The 21,700-nt window shown below is 42.7% G+C and overlaps 1 protein-coding gene and 1 pseudogene across 1 annotated transcript; one reads left to right on the top strand and one right to left on the bottom strand.

The window, feature by feature from the left end:
* Nucleotides 1-940: 940 nt before the first annotated feature.
* MAGEL2 (MAGE family member L2) lies at nt 941-5,062 on the top strand. Its single transcript, XM_045795348.2, has one exon. The coding sequence runs from the start codon at nt 1,055-1,057 to the stop codon at nt 4,613-4,615; it is 3,561 nt and encodes a 1,186-aa protein (XP_045651304.2). The 5' UTR covers nt 941-1,054; the 3' UTR covers nt 4,616-5,062.
* A 13,952-nt stretch (nt 5,063-19,014) lies between these two features.
* LOC148107576 (large ribosomal subunit protein uL11 pseudogene) lies at nt 19,015-19,662 on the bottom strand (annotated as a pseudogene).
* Nucleotides 19,663-21,700: the final 2,038 nt, after the last annotated feature.

Genomic DNA, 21,700 nt, shown 5'->3' with positions numbered 1-21,700 from the left:
TATGATTTCTTTCCTGCTCTGTAACTGATGAAGAGCACTAAGAAACCCACCTTGTTCTTTTGTCCCAGCCATTCCACAGGAAATTTTCCTGGTACTAAAAATGCTATCTTCCATTGATGTCTGGAGCATCTGAATTTCCATAATTTCTTTCCTTCTGTCTGTAGTCTTTGCCATCCCTTTTCTCTGCCTATGTCTAAAAACGTCTGTCTTCTTCAAGACGTATCTCAGGAGTCTCACTCTAAACACTTTTCCTGCAACCACATTCGCTCCCATAGTTAAGGAGTACCTTAACTCCCAGTTCAGTTTTCTTTTGAATCCCAAGCCATCATACAAGATGGTCTATAGAGCATCTCTTCTTGGCAGTCCCACAACATTGCAAATGTCCATGTCCCAATCAATACTCATAAATCTCTCTTGCTATGTGCCTCCCACTGTGTCCCTAAGAGAATCAACTACACTAGAGATTTCCCACTTTCCCAGGACAGACTTATATGTCTTATCCATCTCTTTTACATGAAATTATAATAGCTGCCTACTATGATTCTTGAATCGCTCATATACATAGATTCACTTCTTTTATCCGCCGGCTCCGATTTTGCTGTATCTGAGCTCAGACCACACCATCTCCCCCCTCATGGATGCCTTCCATGTTACAGTGGTCTGTTCCTACTCCATACTGCAGAACGGTGATTTCTAAAACATAGATCTGTTCCTGTCACTCCTCTGTGAAAACTCATCCATGGTAAGTCTCACCAGGCTGCATTTGGGGACTGGACAGAGTGAGAAGGGATCTTGTGTCAGCCAGGATTTCTGGTAGACGCCCCTATGCACTATCCACTTGTGGTGGTCGGGGGCGGGGAAGGGGCGGGATTGAGCCCCCTTCCCCCCTCCTCCTTACTGCGGAAAGCTGCAGAGCTAAGGGCACTTACTTCCTATTCACCAGTCAGCAGGGAGGGATCCTCTGATCAGCCACGTAGGCATTCTCTTCTCTCTGGAGGAAAAGGCCCAGCAGCTGTCGGAGGAAAAGGCCCACCAGCTGTCAGAGCAAAGGGACATGTCGCAGCTAAGTAAGAATTTGGGTGATTCGAGTCCCCCGGCCGAGGCCCCTAAGCCTCCGGTCTATAGCCGCCCTACGGTTCTGATGCGGGCCCCGCCCGCCTCCTCTCGGGCTCCGCCAGTCCCCTGGGATCCACCTCCGATTGATTTGCAGGCTTCACTGGCCGCTTGGCAGGCACCTCAGCCTGCTTGGGAGGCCCCACAGGGCCAGCCGCCTACCCCAGTGGCTCCGATGGCCCAACCTCCGGCCCTGGGGGGCCCGATGGTCCAGGCTCCCCCTCTGGGAGGCCAGATGGGCAAGCCTCCGACTCCCGGAGTCTTGATGATCCATCCTCCCCCTCCGGGAGCCCCGATGGCCCAGCCTCCGACTCCGGGAGTCCTGATGATGCATCCTTCAGCTCCCGGAGCCCCGATGGCCCATCCTCCACCCCCGGGGACCCCGATGGCCCATCCTCCCCCTCCGGGGACCCCGATGGCCCATCCTCCCCCTCCGGGGACCCCGATGGCCCATCCTCCCCCTCCGGGGACCCCGATGGTGCATCCTCCCCCTCCGGGGACACCGATGGCGCATCCTCCCCCTCCGGGGACACCGATGGCTCACCCTCCCCCTCCGGGGACACCGATGGCCCATCCTCCCCCTCCGGGGACCCCGATGGCCCAGCCTCCGACTCCGGGAGTCCTGATGGCCCAGCCTCTGACTCCGGGAGTCCTGATGGTCCAGCCTCCTGCTCCGGGAGCCCCGATGGCCCAGCCTCCGCCCCCAGGAGCCTTGATGACCCAGCCTCCGCCTCCAGGAGCCCCGATGGCCAAGCCTCCTGGTCCCGGAGTCCTGATGATTCATCCTCCAGGTTCGAGAGCTCCGATCACCCAGCCTCCAGCTTCAGGAGCCCCGATGGCGCAGCCGGCGGCCCCACCTGCGCAGCCTCTGGCTTCTTGGGCCCCACAGGCTCAGCCTCTGATTCTGCAAATCCAGTCTCAGGTTATAAGGGCTCCTCCGCAGGTTCCCCAGGGCCCGCAGGCCCCGCCGGCACAGCTGGCCACACCCCCGGGCTGGCAGGCCACCTCGCAGGGATGGCAGGCCCCGCCACAGGGCTGGCAAGCCACGCCTCTGGCTTGGCAGGCCACGCAGGTCACCTGGCAGGCTCCGACCATTGCCTGGCAGGCACCACCACCCGTGCGCCAGGGCCCACCACCCATACGCCCTGGCCCACCACCCATCCGACCTGGCCCCCCGCCGGTGCGCCAGGCCCCACCCCCAATTCGCCAGGCACCACCGCTGATACGCCAGGCACCGCCGCCCATCCGGCCTGCCCCACAGGTCCTGGCCACCCCACCACCACTCTGGCAGGCCCTGCCACCTCCGCCGCCACTGCGGCAGGCTCCACAGGCTAGGCTGCCCACCCCGCAGGTGCGGGCAGCTCCACAGGTGCGAGCAGCGCCGCAGGTGCCCACGGCCCCGCCAGCAACGCAGGTGCCCACGGCGCCTCCCGCTGGCCCGCAGGCACCCCAGGCTGTGCTGTCGGCCCCTCTGTCTGCCCCACAGGCTGTGCACTGCCCGCCCATCATCTGGCAGGCCCCCAAAGGCCAAGCCCCAGTGCCACACGAGCTGCCGACGTCGATGGAATTCCAGGAAGTGCAGCAAGCCCAGGCTCTGGCCTGGCAGGCTCCCAAGGCCCCTGGGCAGTTCTGGCAGCCTGTGCCCACCCAGGAGGCCCAGAGGCAGGGCCCACCACTGGTTCAGCTGGAGCAGCCCTTTCAGGGGGTCCCGGCCTCCCAAAAGGCCTTGCAAATCCAGCTATCCACCCAGCAGGCCCAGCCCTCGGGCCCGCAAGCAGAGCTGCCCACCTTGCAACTCCAGCCCTCCTGGCAAGGCCCCCCAGCAGCCTTGCAGGGCCAGCCCGGAGCTCCCTTAGCGGCAGCAAATTTTCCCATGGGCTCCGCTAAATCACTGATGACTCCATCGGGAGAATCCAGGGCCTCTTCAATAGAACGCAGGACCTCTTCAAAGGAACGGAGGACCTCTTCAAAGGAACGGAGGGCCCCTTCGAAGGATCGCATGATCTTTGCTGCCACTTTCTGTGCTCCAAAGGCAGTGTCAGCTGCCCGAGCACACCTGCCGACTGCCTGGAAAAACTTGCCTGCCACATCGGAGACCTTCACTGCCACTTCAAGGGTCTTTCCAACTACCTCCCGGTTCCAGCCTGCCTCTTCTAATGCCTTTCAGGGCCCATCTGCCCCCTCTGAGACCCCGAAGTCACTGCCACTTGCTCTGCAGGATCCATTTGCCTGTGTGGAGGCCCTGCCTGCAGTTCCATGGGTTCCGCAGCCCAATGTGAATGCTTCGAAAGCAGCCCAGGCAGTGCCTACCATCCTAATGGCTACGGCAGCTGCCCCCAAGGCGATGGCCACCACTCAAGAGGCCTCGAAGACGTCTGCTGAGCCACCGCGTCGCTCTGGCAAAGCCACCCGGAAGAAGAAGCATCTGAATACCGAAGAGGACAGCGGTGGCCAAATGCTGGCCCTGCGCGACTGGCAGGCACCAAGACCCTGGGAAAATCTGAACTTGAATGACTGGGAGGTTGAAAACCCTATTCAGGTCCTGGGTGACTGGGAGGGCCCGAGCACCTCCCGGATCCTGAGTGGCTGGGAGGGCCCGAGCACCTCCCGGATCCTGAGTGGCTGGGAAGGGCCCAGCACAACTTGGGCTCTGAGTGCCTGGGAGGGCCCAAGCACTTCGAGGGCCCTGGGTCTCTGGGAAAGCCCAGGTAGCCCTCAGCCCTTGATTATCTCTGAGTTCACCAATCTCTCTCAGGGATTTGGTGCCACCCAGAATGACCCCAAGTTGGAGACTCAGCCATTGTCTCCCCTGGATGAGAGAGCAAATGCTTTGGTGCAGTTCCTCTTGGTCAAGGACCAAGCCAAGGTGCCCATCAAGCGCTCAGAGATGGTGAAATTCATCATCCGGGAATATAAAGACGAGTGCTTGGATATCATCAACCGTGCCAACAATAAGCTACAGTGCGTCTTCGGTTATCAATTGAAAGAAATTGATCCCGAAAACCACTCTTATATTATCATCAACAAGCTGGGACACCATAAGGGTGAACCAGTGGCATCCTATTTAGACAGGCCCAAGTTAGGCCTCCTGATGGTGGTCCTGAGTCTCATCTTTATGAAAGGCAATTGTGTCAGGGAGGACATGATCTTTAGTTTTCTGTACAGGTTAGGGTTGGATGTCCGAGAGACACATGCTCTCTTCGGAAATACAAAGAAGCTCATCACCGAAGTGTTTGTAAGGCAGAAGTACCTAGAGTACAGGCGAATCCCCTATACTGAGCCAGCAGAATATGAGTTCCTCTGGGGCCCCCGAGCATTCCTCGAAACCAGCAAGATGCTTGTTTTGAGGTTTTTGGCCAAGCTCCATAAGAGAGATCCACGGTGCTGGCCTTTGCAGTACTTTGAAGCGCTGGCAGAGTGTGAGTCTGAAGATCTGGATGAGGATGGGCCTGGATCCGGTGATAATGCCGGTGACCCCACCAGCAGTTCCCCTCCCCGCTAATGTGGTTCCTTCCGCAGATATCTCATTCCTTTGGGTTCCTGGCCAGAGGCCACTGACAGGGTGGGGTGGGGTGGGGGGGCGTTTTGTTTCTGGTGTTTATGTTCCAGTTCTACGTGTGTAAGTTTGGATTTAAATTTGGTTCAACTTGGTATCTGCCAAAGCTTTGTACATTTTCATGTGGTGTTGATTTCGATTGGCTACTGTTCTATTTGGTATTTTGGCATCTGTATTTTTAAGTGAGATCTGTGATTCTCTGTTTTGTGTTATAATTGTTATGTTTTGGTATCAGAGTTGTGCTGGCTTTGTGAAATGAATTGAGAAGCTATCCATCTCATTCTGGTACAGATTATGTAGTATTGAAATAGGCTGTTCTTTGAACATTAAAATGACTCATCAGTAAAAGCTGTCTGCAGAAAAATAAATATCTATATCTATATATATAAATATACTTTCAGCATAACATGAAAGTGTTTGTCTTTATTCTCATTCTTACTCTAGATGACGGGAGCCAAGTTTAACCACATTCTCTGAATAGACTTAAACATCCAGATTACTACCAGTGATAGTAGAAACCACGGTGATGAACCTTACTCAAGGACAGTACTACATTCGTCATAATAATGCAGTGATTGTGTGGGGTGGTGAAAACTAAGATTTCTTTAACTCAAGAGTAAAACTTCACAAGTCAGTGAGGTTGCATCGGGAAGATGCTGAATGCCTCATCTGATTTGATCTTCACAATAGTCCTTCAAAGTAGGCATTATTATTCCCATTTTGTAGGTGAGTGTCTCAGGCTCCAATAGCTTAATTAAATGGCACATATCAGTAAATTTGCAGTTTGAAGCAGACGTTTTTCCTTAAGGTTATGTGGGAAAGAAGGGCCATCTCCTTGCAGCACCACAAGTATTTAGGTTTATTAGCTATGTGGATGAAGTGGTCAATGGGGGTATTTGTCAGGCATGTGGCCATGGTGGGTGTCCAACAGCTCAGGAGATGTGGGTTTCATCAACACACTAATACTGGGATGGAAATGTTCCGTGCAAAATATCTAGGCTTATAAAAGGGAAAAGGGAACACCAGGCTCCAATGTGGATTGCAGGTGGTGGTGGAAAGGGAGGGAGATACGCGACTAGTGACATGGAGGTCTAAGGGGAACTTACTGGTTGGGGGGGGGAGGGATAAATCTAAACATACAGGGGAAATCAGCTGACAATGTCTGAGGTTACTAAATAACTTAGTCAACCCTTGGGTGCAGGGCTTGGTGTGGGAGGGAAGGCAACCAAATCCACCCGAGTGCTCTGCGGAAAGATACTCACGCACATACCAGAGTAGTATATATAAGTGGACTTTCCTGAAGTTATGACTCTCTTTATGTGGACCGGGATCATCTGCACTGCTGCCACCTCTACTGCCCTGTAAGGATCAAGACTCCTACCCTAAAGCCCCCTTCTCTGGGTAAAGATTACGGTCCAGAAACAAGGTAAAAAAAGATGGTGGAATTCTTCTGCCACCTAGTGGCGTATCACTGGTCCTTTCAGTTGCTCCTGCCGCGGCACAGTATAGCCCCTGCCGCAGTGTTTAAAGTCATACCCTCATTACCTGTGCTGTGGCTACCACTTGTTTCATAATCTTTGCCCATAATCCTGCCAGCATCTGTGCCCAAACCTGCCTTCTTTTCTCTTATAATAGGGCAAGGTGAAATCTCTTCTTCAGGTGCAATCCACCGCCACTTAGGAAGCTGAGCTTGTATATTATGAGGTGAACATATACAATGGAAAGGCCATTCCCAGAGCTGAGCTTTCTAGGGTAACTGGTCCCACTAGAGAACATGGTTGGCAATAGAGGATCTTTGGCAAGTTGTCCAAGTGGCTAGATTTTCAAGAAATTCAGAAGGAGTCTCTTGTAAACTTCTTGGGTCAGCGAGTACTGTGTTTCTGCCCCAAATCACTCTTTACTTATTTTGAGGACAACTAATGCCCATCGAAGGCACCAGCACTGACCCAGCTGACAACTATCCCCAAAAGAGGGTTTTCTGGGATAGAAAAGTGTCACATGGGTTTAGTATTTCTTGTTTGTTTTTAGTTCATTTATTGTCATTTCTGTAGTTTCCTCCAAATCATTTATTTACTCACGGGGTGTTTGAGCAAGTTGTTCTTGGTGAAACAAAACCATAATCCTCCATCTCATTTATCTCATATCTGATATAAAGCAAATAACCTTATTTTACCAATGCCAAGGGCTTAATGTCTGAGTTACTTTAAATTCTGATGAGAAATAAATTATAATAATAATGAATTTTTATCTACAAATAAACTAATTAGCCAAATAGTCAATGGGAAAGTTTAAGAATAGTTGATGTTATAAAGTCAGAAGGCAGAAAACAAAACTCTGGGAATACATGAAAATACAGGGCACATTTGGTGATGAGCACTGGGTGTTACATGCAACGAGTGAAATTGTTGCTCACTACATCAAAAAGTCATAATGCACTATAAGTTGGCTAATTGAACATGAGAAAAAAGAAGCAGTGAAAACAAATTTAAGACCCATTTATTTGAAAGTTCCAAAATGTAGATCAATGTAGTACACAGCTTTTTATGTTATAATGGAGGAAAAAAATAAAACCCCTGTAAATAAATGGGTAAAAGATATCGCATAACAAAAAGCAGAAGAAATGCATGTGCCAAACAACAATGAAAAATGTTAAAACCCCACTAATATTTAAAGACAGAAATATTAGACCAGTATTCCCATTTTCATTCATTAAATGGGCATAGAATAGAATGAAAGCCCAAGGAACAGCCTGTGTAATAACGTTGTTATGAAGCAGGCACCCTTCATTACATACTTCAGATAGAAGTATAAATTACTACAACTTACCCTGAAATAAATTCAGTCAATGGCATCTTCAAGAGTTTTAAAAACATTTGTACTTTTTTACCTGGAAATTCCTCATATGGGAATATACTGAACGGAAATATTCTGTAGTAGGGGCAAAGACTTCTTCACAAAAGAGAACTGTTTATGGGAGACTTAAAATGTGTACATACCTTCTCCCCATACAACCACACACACATCAAGGTGTATGTTGAGTGTTCTGCTGAAAAGATCAAAGGCTTCCTCAAGAAACAACTTACAGTTTGCTCCAATACAAAATTACGTGCTGTGGAGCAGCGCATGACAAATTGTAGTTAAAACATGTAAAGTGGGTGCTAGTAGACCCTCAACAAAGACATAAAACAATCTCAATAAAAGCCATTTCACAGTAAGCTATATGGCCAAATTGAGTGCACTGTTATAAAGGATGTGCAATTATATGCAAGTTGGGTAAGATATTTACTTTAAAATGATCTGAATTTTGGAATGATTTTTGTAATAATTTTTTTATTATGTTATGTTAGTCACCATACAGTACATCCCTGGTTTTTGATGTAAAGTTCAATGATTCATTAGTTGCATATAACACCCAGTGCACCATGCAATATGTGCCCTTCTTACTACCCATCACCAGCCTATCCCATTCCCCCACCCCACTCCCCTCTGTAGCCCACAGTTTGTTTCTCAGAGTCCATAGTCTCTCATGCTTCATTCACCCTTCTGTTTACCCACCCTTTCTTCTTCCCTTTCTTCTCCTACCGATCTTCCTACTTCTTATGTTCCATAGATGATTGAAACCATATGATAATTGTCTTTCTCTGTTTGACTTATTTCACTTAGCATTATCTCCTCCAGTGCCATCCATGTTGCAGCAAATGTTGAGAATCCGTTCTTTTTGATGGCTGAGCAATATTCCATTGTATATATGGACAACATCTTCTTAATCCAGTCGTCTGTTGAAGGGCATCTCGGCTCCTTCCACAATTTAGCTATTGTAGACAATGCTGCTATGAACATTGGGGTGCATATGGCCCTTCTCTTCACTACGTCTGTATCTTTGGTGTAGATATCCAGTAGTGCAATGGCTGGATCATAGGGTAGCTCAATTTTTAACTCTTTAAGGGACCACCACACTGTTTTCCAGAGTGCATTCCAACTTGCATTCCCACCAACAGTGTAGGAGGGATCCGCTTTCTCCATTACTCTCCCACATTTGTTGTTTCCTGCCTTGTCAATTTTTGCCATTCTAACTGGCGTAAGGTGGTATCTCAATGTGGTTTTGATTTGAATTTCCCTGATGGCTAATGATTTTGAACATGTTTTCATGTGTGTGTTAGCCATTTGTATGTCTTCATTGGAATGATTTTACTCTAAGCATGCCTCCCAATAGCCATAAAGACAAAGGTCAGTTGCTTGTTAAAGCTCTTCATAAAGCAACAATGTAGCAAACAAGAATTGATAATTGTGACTATGATGGATGGAGCACTCCCTAGGGCCCCTATGACCTCCACTGGACACCCACAATTCATGTCACCTTCTCATTTACTGTCATAATACTTGAAAGGATATAGGATCACTAGTGACACTCCCATGTCTGCTGCCAGAAACTAAAATCTGGGCATCTCCCTTATATGATCAGACCCATCCTGCCATGGCAGTTTTGCCATCTTGTGTGGTCAGTGTTTTCCCTTCTTTCCATCCCTGTGGTCATTGTTGCTTGCCTGAACTTTGCAGCTGCCTTTGGCATGATCTCTATCTTCAGTAATGCCCCTCATACGATTTACTACACTGGTTGCCCAGATCATAATGTTTTAATTAGTTTAAAGCATTTGATGGCTCTTAATTTTTCTTGGAGTTAGATGCAGCCCTCCTTAGCTCACTTTCCTCATCCTAAGGGTCAAGGAGCAGCAGGGTAGAGGAGGACTAGGCTAAATCAGTATTTACAAATGAGTTCAGGGGTCCCTCTGCTGGATATTTCAAGGAACTCCTTGAATTCTGTATTGAAAACCCACCTATGTCAGCAAGGATGGGACTATGGACTCTGGGAAACAAACTGAGGGCTTCAGAGGGAAGGGGTATGGGGGATTGGGATAGGCTGGTGATGGGTATTAAGGAGGGCACTTATTGCATTGGTGCACTAGGTTTTATACACAAGTAATGAATCATGGAACATTACATCAAAAACTAGGGATGTACTGTATGGTGACTAACATAACATAATAAAAATTTATTATAAAAAAAAAGAAAACCCACCTATGTCAGCAAGGATGGGTCCTAAGGCAGAAGACCCTGGCATTTAGATCACAGACCTCCGCTTCCGGCTTACATTTGTCCCCAACACAGAAAGTCATATGGACACAGGAAATAAATGGTTAGGATAATAGGTCTGACTTCTCTAGAGAGACTGTCTAGGAAATGAAGCCTAGAGTGGATCCATCTTTAGAACCCAAGCCTCATTTTTCTGAGTGCAAGCAATTTATTTCTTCCAAACCTTCCCGAAGGTTCTATTGTGAATGCCATGAAGAGACTTATAACATTATGAGCCTATTGGTCCAAACCCCTAATCCTTTTAGATTCTTCAAGTTATACCTGCCCTTTTCTGCTTAAGAAATGAAACCCATGGGGAGATTCCTTCATTACCATCTTCCTCCTATTTTGCTTCGTGGCACTGCAGAAATTATCCTGGTGGTCTCAGTGAGATGCCCTTAGTGCAAATGCCTTGCTCTGAAAGCTTCCAATCCATCTCCCAGTGAGCTGGGCTTTTTATACTGTCTCTTGTTCAAAGTGCATTCAGCTTGAGAACCATGGTTAATAGAGGGATTGGTGTTATCCAATCAATAGCAATAACCACAGAAGCATTTCCTAGACCTTGTAGACTGCCTGGAGCATACTGTATAGTAGCTTGTATTTCCCTGAAGTAGAGCTACCTTGGTCCACAAAGCTGTGGAATTTGAGTGTTGGCTTTGTGGCTTCTGCAAGACATCCTTAAAAAACATTTTGTTTTGGGGGTGCCTGGGTGGCACAGCGGTTAAGCGTCTGCCTTTGGCTCAGGGCGTGGTCCCGGCATTATGGGATCGAGCCCCACATCAGGCTCCTCTGCTATGAGCCTGCTTCTTCCTCTCCCACTCCCCCTGCTTGTGTTCCCTCTCTCGCTGGCTGTCTCTCTCTGTCAAATAAATAAATAAAATCTTAAAAAAAACCATTTTGTTTTGAAATAATAGAGTCACAGGAATTTGCAAAGATTATACAGGGCTAATGCACCTTTTAGCTGGTTTCCACCAATGTTTCATCTTATATCATTGTAGTACAATATCAAGTAAGTTGACATTGGTACCGTGTGTATGTGTAGGTCAATGATATTTTAACATAAATGTAGATTCTATAAACATCACTGTAATCAAAATACAGCTCTATTTTTCAACCACAAAGATTTCTCACATACTATTCCTTTACAGTCACATGCATTCCCAACCATGCCTAACCCTTGGCCATCACTACTCTGTTCTGTGTCTCCATAATTTTGTCAGTTTTATAATCTTATATAAATTGAATCATACCTTTGAGACTGGCATTTTTCACTCACTATAATGTGACTGATATAAATCCAAGTTGTTGCATGTCTCAATAGTTCATTTATTTTTAATGCTGATAAAATATTTATATATGAAGGACATTTTGGATGTTTCCAGTTTTGAGCTACTACAAAGTTGCTATGAACATTTATGGACAGGATTTTGTATAGACATAAATTTTCATTTATCTGGGCCCACGGGTTTTCATTTATCTGGGTTACATGGTAATTGCATATTTACTCTGAATAAAACTACCAAACTATTTTCCAGAAAGGCTATACCATCTTACATCCCCATTAACAATGTATGAGAGATCTACTTTATCTGCATCCTCACCAACAACTGGTATAGTCACTCTTAGAATAAATTTAGAGGTCCTTATAGGTATGTACTGATATCTCATTGTGCTCTTAATTTGAATTTCCCTAATGGTGAGAATAGTGGAATTCTTTCCCTGTACTTATGTTATTTGTATGTCTTCCTTAACTAAATGTTTGTTCATCCCCTTTGCCCATTTTCGAAATGAACTTTTTGTTTTATAATGCTGGGTTTGAGAGTTCTTTATGTAATCTAGATTTGAGTCCTTTATTACATGTATTGTTTACAAGTATTTTCTTCCAGTCTGTAGTCTGGCTGTCCATTATCATAGTAGTGCAAAGTCATTGTACAGCAAAACTTTTAAATTTTGCTAGAAAGAACAAACATTGCAGAGGATGTGGTAAAAGGGGATCCCTATTACACTGTTGGTGGGAGTGCAAGTTGGTACAGCCACATTGGAAAACTGTGTGGAAGTCCCTTAAAAAATTAAAAATTGAGCTACCCTATGATCCAGCCATTGCACTACCGGGTATTTACCCCAAAGATACAGACTTAGTGAAGGGAAGGGCCAGATGCACCCCAATGTTCATAGCAGGATTGTCCACAATAGCTGAATTGTGGAAGGAGCTGAGATGCCCTTCAGCAGATGACTGGATTAAGAAGATGTGTTCCATGTATACAATGGAATATTACTCAGCAATCAGAAAGAACGATTCCCCAACATTTGCTGCAACATGGATGGGACTGGAAGAGATTATGCTAAGTGAAATAAGTCAAGCAGAGAAAGACAATTATCATATGGTTTCACTCATTTATGTAACATAAGAAATAGCAGGAAGACCAGTAGGAGAAGGAAGGGAAGAATTAAGGGAGGAGGGTAAACAGAAGGCTGAATGAACCATGAGAGACTATGGACTCTGGGAAACAAACTGAGGGTTTCAGAGGGGAGCGGGATGGGGGACTGGGATAGGCTGGTGATGGGTATTAAGGAGGGCACATATTGCATGGAGCACTGGCTGTTATACGCAAATAATGAATCATGGAACATTACATCATAAACTAAGGATGTACTGTATGGTGACTAACATGACATAATAAAAAATTATTATAAAAAAACTTTTAAATTTGGATGAAACAAGGACTTCACAGACAACATGACAACATTAAAATCATATCTCTCAATAAACACTCTCAATTTGAGTGACCTAAATGCTCCCATAAAACGCCACAGGGTTGCAGATTGGATAAAAAGACATGACCCATCCATATGCTGTCTACAACAGACTCACTTTGAATCTAAAGATACATCCAGACTGAAAGTGAAGGGATGTAGAACCATTTTTCATGCCAACGGACCTCAAAAGAAAGCTGGGGTAGTATTCTCATATCAGACAAAATAGATTTTAAGCTAAAGACTGTAGTTAGAGATACAGAATGACACTATACCATTCTTAAAGGGTCTATCCAACAAGAGGATCTAACAATTATAAACATTTATGCCCCCAACAGGGGAGCAGCCCACTACATAAGCCAACTGTTAATCAAAGTAAAGAAATATACAGATAATAATACATTAATAGTAGGGGACCTCAACACTCCACTTTCAGGAATAGATGGATCATCTAAGCAGAAAATCAACAAAGAAACAAGAGCTTTGAATATCCCACTGGACCAGATGGACTTCATAGATATATACAGAACATTCCACCCTGCAAAAAACCAGAATACTCATTCTTTTCGAACGCACATGGAACTTTCTCCAGAATAGACCACATACTGGGTCAAAAAACACGTCTCAACTGATACCAAAATATTGAGATTATTCCCTTTATATTCTCAGACCACAATGCTTTTAAATTGGAACTCAATCACAAGAAAAAAAAACTGGAAGAAACTCAAACACTTGGAAGTTAAGGACCATCCTGCTTTAGTATGTTTGGGTAAACCAAGAAATTGAAGAAGAACTTGAGCAATTTATGGAAACCAATAAGAATGAAAACACATCGATCCAAAACCTATGGGATACTGCAAAGGTGGTCCTAAGGGGGAAAATATATAGCCATCCAAGCCTCACTTAAAAGAATAGAAAAATCTAAAATACAGACCCTGTACTCACACCTAAACAACAGGAGAAGGAACAGAAAAACAGGCCTAAGCCACACAGGAAAAGATAACTGATTCAGATTGGAGCAGAGATCAATGAATTGGAAACCAGAAATACTGTAGAGCAGATCAATGAAACTAGAAGCTGGTTCTTTGAAAGAATTAAAAAGATCAATAAACCACTGGCCAGACTTACCCAAAAGAAAAGAGAAAGGTCCCAAATTAATAAAAGTATGTATGAAAGGGGAGAGATCATGACCAACACCAAGGAAAAAGAAACAATCATTAGAAAGTATTATCAACAACTATATGAGAATAAATTAAGTGACCTGGAAGAAATGGATGCCTTCTTGGAAAGCTATAAACTAACAAGACTGAAACAGGAAGAGATTGACAATCTAAATAGGCCAATATCCAGTAACAAGATTAAAGTACTGATAAAAAACCTCCCAAAAAACAAGAGTCCAGGGCCTGATCGATTCTCTGGGGAATTCTACCAAACATTCAAAGAAGAAATAATACCTATTCTCCTGAAGCTGTTTCAAAAAATAGAAACAGAAGGAAAACTTCCAAACTCGTTCTATGAGGCCAGCATTACCTTGATCCCCAAACCAGGCAAAGACCCCATCAAAAAGGAGAATTACGGACTGATATCCCTGATGAATATGGTTGACGAAATTCTCAACAAGATCCTAGCAATAGGATCCAACAATACATTAAAAGGATTATCCATCATGACCAGGTGGGATTCATTCCAGGGATGCAATGGTGGTTCAACATTCATGAATCAATCAATTAGATAGAACACATTAATAATGGAAAAGACAAGAACCATATGATACTCTCAATTGATGCAGAAGAAGCAATTGACAAATACAGCATCCTTTCATGATTAAAACTTTTCAGAAAGTAGGGATAAACGGAACATTTGACAATTTCATAAACCATCTATGAAAAGTCCACAGTGAATATAATTCTCAATGGGGAAAAGCTGAGAGCTTTACCCTTAAGGTCAGGAACATGACAGGGATGCCCACTCTCACCACTATTGTTCAACATAGTACCAGATATCCTAGCACAAGCAATCAGACAACAGAAATAAATAAAAGGGCATTCGAATTGGCAAAGAAGAAGTCAAACTCTCTCTCATCACAGATGACACAATACTTTATGTAGAAAACCCAAAAGATTCTACCCCTAAATTACTAGAACTCACACAGCAATTCAGTAATGTGGCGGGATACAAAATCAATGCACAGAAATCAGTTGCATTTCTATACACTAACAATGAGACTGAAGAAAGAGAAATTAGGGGTTTGATTCCATTTACAATAGCACCAAAAACAATAAGATATCTTGGAATAAACCTAACCAATGAGGTAAAGGATCTGTACTCTAGAAACTACAGAACACTGATGAAAGACATTGAAGAAGACACAAAAAGATGGAAAAACATTCCATGCTCATGGATCAGAAGAATAAACATAGTCAAGATGTCTATGCTACCCAGAGCAATCCATACTTTCAACACCATCCTGATCAAAATACCAATGCCATTTTTCAAAGAGGTGGAACAAACAATCCTAAAATTCATGTGGAATGATAAAAGACCCAAATTGCCAAGGAAATGCTGAAAAAGAAAAACAAATTTGGGTGCATCATATTGTCTGATTTCAAGTTACACTACAAATCTGTGATCATTAAGACGGCATGGTACCGGCACAAAAACAGACACATAGATCAATGGAACAGAATAGAGAAGCCAGAAATGGACCCTCAACTCTATGGTCCACTAATCTTCGTCAAAGCAGGAAAAAACAACCAGTGGAAACAAGACAGTCTCTTCAAAAAATGGTGCTGGAAAAATTGGACAGCTATATACAGAAGAATGAAACTCGACCATTCTCTCACACCATACACAAATATAAACTCTAAATGGGTGAAAGACCTTGATGTGAGACAGAAATCCATCAAAATCATAGAGGAGAACATAGGCAGTAACCTCTTCGACATCAGTCACAGCAACCTCTTTCATGACATGTCTCCAAAGGCAAAGGAAACAAAGGAAAAAATGTACTTTTTGACTTCACCAAGATAAAATGCTTCTGCACAGCAAAGGGAACAGTCAACAAAACTAAGAGGCACTCCAGGGAATGGGAGAAGATATTTGCAAATGACTCTTCAGATAAAGGGCTGGTATCCAAGATCTATAAAGAACTTCTCAAACTCAACATCCAAGAAACAAATAATCAAGTCAAAAAATGGGTAGAAGATATGAACAGACAGTTTACCAATAAAGACATATGAATGACTAACAGGCACATGAAAAAATGTTCAACTGATGAACCATCAGGGAAATTCAAATCAAAACCACCTTACACCAGTTTGAATGGCAAAATTTGACAAGGCAAGAAACAACAAATGGTTGAGAGGATGTGGAGAAATGGGAACCCTATTATACTGTCCATGGGAATGAAGTTGGTACAGCCACTTTGGAAAACAGTGTGAAGTTTCCTCAAAAAGTTAAAAATAGACCTACCCTATGATCCAGCAATTGCACTACTGTGTATTTACCCCAAAGATACAGATATCATGAAAAGAAGCGCTATATGCACAGCAATGTTCATATCAGCATTGTCCACAATAGCCAAACTGAGGAAGGAGCTGAGATGCCCTTCAACAGCAAATGGATAAAGAAGATGTGGTCCATATATACAATGGAATATTACTCAGCCATCAGCAAGGATCATTACCCAACATTTGCATCAACATGGATGGAACTGGAGGAGATTATGCTAAGTGAAATAAGCAGAGAAAGACAATTATCAGATGTTTTCACTTACTTGTGGAACATAAGGACTAGCAAGGAGATCATTAGGAGAAGGAATGGAAAAATTAAGGGGGGTGGAAACAGAGGGGAAGATGAACGATGAGAGACTATGGGCTCTGAGAAACAAACTGAGGGTTTTAGAGGGGAGTGGGGTTGGGGGATGGGCTAGCCCAGTGAAGGGTATTAAGGAGGGCACGTATTGCATGGAGCACTGGGTATTATATGCAAACAATGAATCATGGAACACTACATCAAAAGATAATGATGTTTGGTATGGTGACTAACATATCATAATAATTAAAAAAATAAATTTTCGATGAAATCCAATTTTTTGATTTTTTTCCTTTTATTGATCATGCCCCTTGTTTTATACCTAAGTACCCTTCATCAGAACCTAGGTCCTAAAGATTTTGTCCTACGTTTTCTTGTAAAAGTTTAATATCATTATATTTTATATTTACTTCTGTAATACATTGTGAGATTATTTTGTATAAAGTGTTAAGTTTAGACTGAGGTTCTTGTTTTTTTTTTTCTTATGCACATCTCATTGTTCTAATAATTCTTGTTGAAAAGTCTATCCTTTAATATTAAATTGCTTTTGCACCTTTCATCAGAAAATCAGTTGGCTCTACTTGTATGGGCTACTTCTGAGTTCTCTATTCTGTCTGATTGATTTATGTGTCTATTCTTCCACTGATACTATACTCTCTTGACTGTAGCTATATAATGTCTAGAAATCAAGTACAGTGTTCCTCCTCACAGTATTATTTTCTTTCAAAATTATTTGTAGCTATTCTATATCTTTAATTTTCCATATCAATTTAAAAATAGCCTTGTCCGTAACTTAAAACAAAACAAAACAAAACAAAACAAAACTTGCTTGGAGTTTTGTGGGAATTTAATTAAGCCTGTGTATCCACTTGGGTAGAATCAAACTTTTTACTATGTTGAGTCTTCCAAGCCATAAATACAGCATATCTCTCAATTTATTTGGATTATCTTTGGTCACTTTCATCAGCATTTTGTATTTTTCAGTATATAAGTCCTAGATATGTTTTTTAGATTAATACTTAAGTATTTCATTCTTTTTCAAAAGATTTTATTAGTTTATTTGACGAGGGAGGGGTGAGCTCAAGCAGGGGGAGCAGCAGGCAGAGGGAGAGAGAGAAGCAGACTCCCTGCTGAGCAAGGAGCCTGATGCGGGAGTCAATCCCAGGACCTTGGGATCATGACCTGAGCCAAAATGTCACCTATATGTTACCTGATGCCCTTTCCCAAGATGAGGAAGTTCTCTTGTATTCATGTTTGTTAGAGCTTTTATCATAAATGGTGTTGAAGTATGTTAAATGTTTTTACTCTATTGATTGCTACAATCATGTTTTTTTTCCTTTTTAGCCTGTTAATATTAACTTATTTTTAAATATTGAAGCACCCTTGCATCCCTGAAATAATCTCACTTTTTTCACTATATATATACATACATATATATATATATATATACACATACGTATATACACATACGTATATATATATATATATATATATATATATATATATAAAATGAATTCTATTTACTAATGTTTTGTTAGATTTTTTAAACCCATATTCATGAAAGATGTTGTTATCTATTTTTTTCCATTCTTCTCATTGTTTTTTTGGGGGGTGGGTTGGGGTGGGATACTGTACCTGATTTTGGTATTAGTGATTTCATAAAATGTTCCTTCCACTTCTACATTCTGGAAGTGATTGTGTAAAATTGGTGTTAATTCTTTTAAAAAAATATTTGGTAGAATTGTCTACTGAAACAACAGATTATTCAAAGGAATTATTTTCTAATACAGTTTTGCTTCAAGACTGAGGGAATTCTGTTGCACATAAGCATAACATTTAGTGGAGCTTCCAAAGGATGATACCAGCCTATCCCTTAAGATGATCCAAAAATGGGTGTCATTGTTCCTTCTTTAGGAATATCCAGGTTCATTACCAGCCCCTCTGTCATGGCAAAGGACCAAGTCCTGACTGGGCTCCAGCTACGACTGATGTCTGAAATCCTAGTATGTCACATACTTTTCCATCTCTGCTTTCTGTTACCAAAAGACAAAAAGTTTGGCCTTGGTCTCTGAGCTATTCCTTTCTTTCATCCAATGTGTGACTCATTTTCACTCTCTTAGAAAGTTCTATGATTAAAAACAAAGATATCAGCATCGTTACCCAGAAAAGTTGAAATTGTTAAGGATAAAATAAGAGGACAAAGCAGTTCTCTCTCTCTCTCTCTGGCTTTACCTATACTGATTTATTTCTTTAAAAATTGAAAGAGATTGCAAAATAAAGATAAGAAGTATTAATATTGTAATCTTGGTGGTGGGCAGATTGGGCTTATTATATGTTCTAGCTTGTTCTATGTTTGAAATGTTTCATAGTTAGAATTTTTTTTTAATTATGTTCAGTTAGCCACTGTATAGTACATCATTAGTTTTTGACATAGTGTTCAATGATTCATGAGTTGTGTATAACACCCAGTGCTCATTATGTTGTAAAGTCAGTGAGTTCCATAGCTGGGATTCAGCCACTATCATTACACCAGCTACTAAATATATCATATATTATGATATATGTGCGTGCATGTGTGTGTGTGTGTGTGCGCGCATGCATGCGCATTGTCAAGTGATCCTTTATTGAAACATTTCCCTTTGTAGTTTTTAACTAGCTGGGCATTCCACTGCACCACTGTTGAAGTCATCTATGATGTCAAGGGGGTGGCAGCTATCAACATTGCAACCCACAGATTGGGTGGTCCCCAGGGTCTGCTTAATGGTTCCAGAGAGTTCTCTGGCTAAAGATTGGTACTGCATCTGTTGGGCAATATTGACAATCTCATCCAAAGTGATTTTTCCACAGTGCTTAATGTTTTCTGCTTCTTTCTGCCTCTTGGCAGTATCTTGAGAGCTTCAATAATCAGGACAGAGGCAGAAGGTACCACTTCAATCTGGGCCTTTTTGCAATGGTCACTTTCACTGTAATCCTCAGACCTTCCCAATCACTGGTTGTCTTGGTGAGGTCACCACCAAACTCTTTTGGAGACAGACCCAGCAGACCAGGGCAAACATGGCATCGACTTCCCCACTAGTGCATCTCAGCTATACAACTTTGATCTCACTGGGGTCAAACACAAGTAGGATGGTGGAGGTGGCTGGTGTCCGATGAGCTGAGATTTGGGTTGTGTTTTCACCTCTTCTGAGCCAAAAGCCAAAAAGAGTAGCTACCATATATTTTTGAGGTTTCTCTGCAATAAGTAGGCTGGCAACATACATTTGCAACTTTGCCACCATCCTATTGCCCACTTGCATGTTTCTGCAGAAATTGGCTAGAGGAATATCAAGATTTCAGTTAATTTATTTCTATATTAAACAGTACGTTTAAAGAGATAACTAAAAGGAATGGTGTGGTGATTAATCAAAGCTTATATTCAGATTAGCTATAATTCGAGAGTTCTTTCATTCTGCTGCATTGGTTGACCATTTAATCTTAGGGAGGAAAGACATCTACTGTTAGTGAGCACACTGTTCTAGGCAATTGCAAGAAAAAAGTGAAGAGACAGACAAAGTTCCTATTACCACACAGCTTACATTATAGAGAAGAGAGATTAATAAACATCTATGGAAGTGTCAATAGTGATAGTACTGTGTTAAAACTACAACAGTGAATTATAAAGAGTAGCAGAGGCTCCCCATAGATATTGTGATAAGAGAAGGGATCTACGAGCAGTTAGTATTTGCGATGATATTTTATTTTTTTAATTTTTTTTAAATGTTTTTTTTTATTATATTATGTTAGTCATCATACAGTACATCCCTGGTTTCTGATGTAAAGTTCGATGATTCATTAGTTGTGTATAACACCCAATGCACCCTGCAATACGTGCCCTCCTTACTACCCATCACCAGTCTATCCCATTCCCCCCCCGAAGCCCTCAGTTTGTTTCTCAGAGTCCATAGTCTCTCAGGCTTTCATTCTCCCTTCTGATTACCCCATTCTTTATCCCTTTCTTCCCCTACCGATCTTCCTACTTCTTATGTTCCATAGATGACAGAAATCATATGATAGTTGTCTTTCTCTGCTTGACTTATTTCACTTAGCATTATCTCCTCCAGTGCCGTCCATGTTGCAGCAAATGTTGAGAACTCGTTCTTTCTGATAGCTGAGTAATATTCCATTGTATATATGGACCACAACTTCTTAATCCAGTCATCTGTTGAAGGGCATCTCAGTTCCTTCCATGATTTAGCTATTGTGGACAGAGCTGCTATGAACATTGGGGTGCATATGGCCCTTCTCTTCACTACGTCTGTATCTTTGGGGTAAATACCCAGTAGTGCAATGGCTGGGTCATAGAGTAGCTCAATTTTTAACTTTTTAAGGGACCTCCACACTGTTTTCCGGAGTGGCTGCAATGATATTTTAAAGACAGAATGGAGCCAGGCCAATTAAAGCCTGGGAGAATAACATTTTAAGCAGAGGAATTGGCTAGTGCCAACATTATAAGGAGGAGGCATTCATAGATTGGTAACAGAACAAATTTATGCATGCCTGGAACAGAGTGAGTGTCCGGGTTGAATTGGTTGAGATGAGGTGGCAGATAATATAGATAGTAGGGAAGGGAGGGAAAACGTAATGGAAGAAATCAGAGAGGGAGCAAACCATATGAGACTCTTGACTCCGGGAAACAAACTGAGGGTTGCCGAAAGGGAGGTCGCTGGAGGGGTGGTGTAACTGGGTAATGGGCATTAAGGAGGGCATATGATGGGATAAGCACTGGGTTTTATATACAACTAATGAATCATTGAATATCAAAAACTAATGATGTACTATATGTTGGCTAATTGAATTTAAATAAAAATTAAAGGAATAAAAATATCAAAATATAGACAAAGCATGTCAACAAAGTTCTAATCACCTTGATATTTTTTTCTATTGAATTCCACTGAGTCTACCTAACACTTTTTCCATTGTGTTTAATCTGTACCTGCATGTATCTAACCTAAAATAGCCAATTACAGCTACTGTAGTCACTTTTACTTTCATTTCTGTAGCCACATTATCCTACATCCTATTTCCTAATTAAAACAGAGTGTCATTATCAATATAGGGTACATCAAAGGTTTAAAATGTTCCATGAAGGTATTGCAAAACCAATGTAATACTTTACTTACTGGTACCCCGGATCCACTCTGATCAATTTTACACTGGGACACTTTTTAAAAAAAATAATTTGGGTATAACCAGTCAGATTCCAACAACATTCTTCCCTGTATCCCATTAGTAAGAAATCTATAAAGCAAGTGTGCAGAGGGGTCTATTGTTTGCCATTTCTACCTTCTCCCCTTA

The sequence above is a fragment of the Ursus americanus genome, chromosome 28 (assembly GCF_024610735.1).
Source record: "Ursus americanus isolate L20-20 chromosome 28, mUrsAme1.1.p, whole genome shotgun sequence".
Taxonomy (NCBI): domain Eukaryota; kingdom Metazoa; phylum Chordata; class Mammalia; order Carnivora; family Ursidae; genus Ursus; species Ursus americanus.
This window is presented reverse-complemented; position numbering and strand designations above follow the sequence as displayed.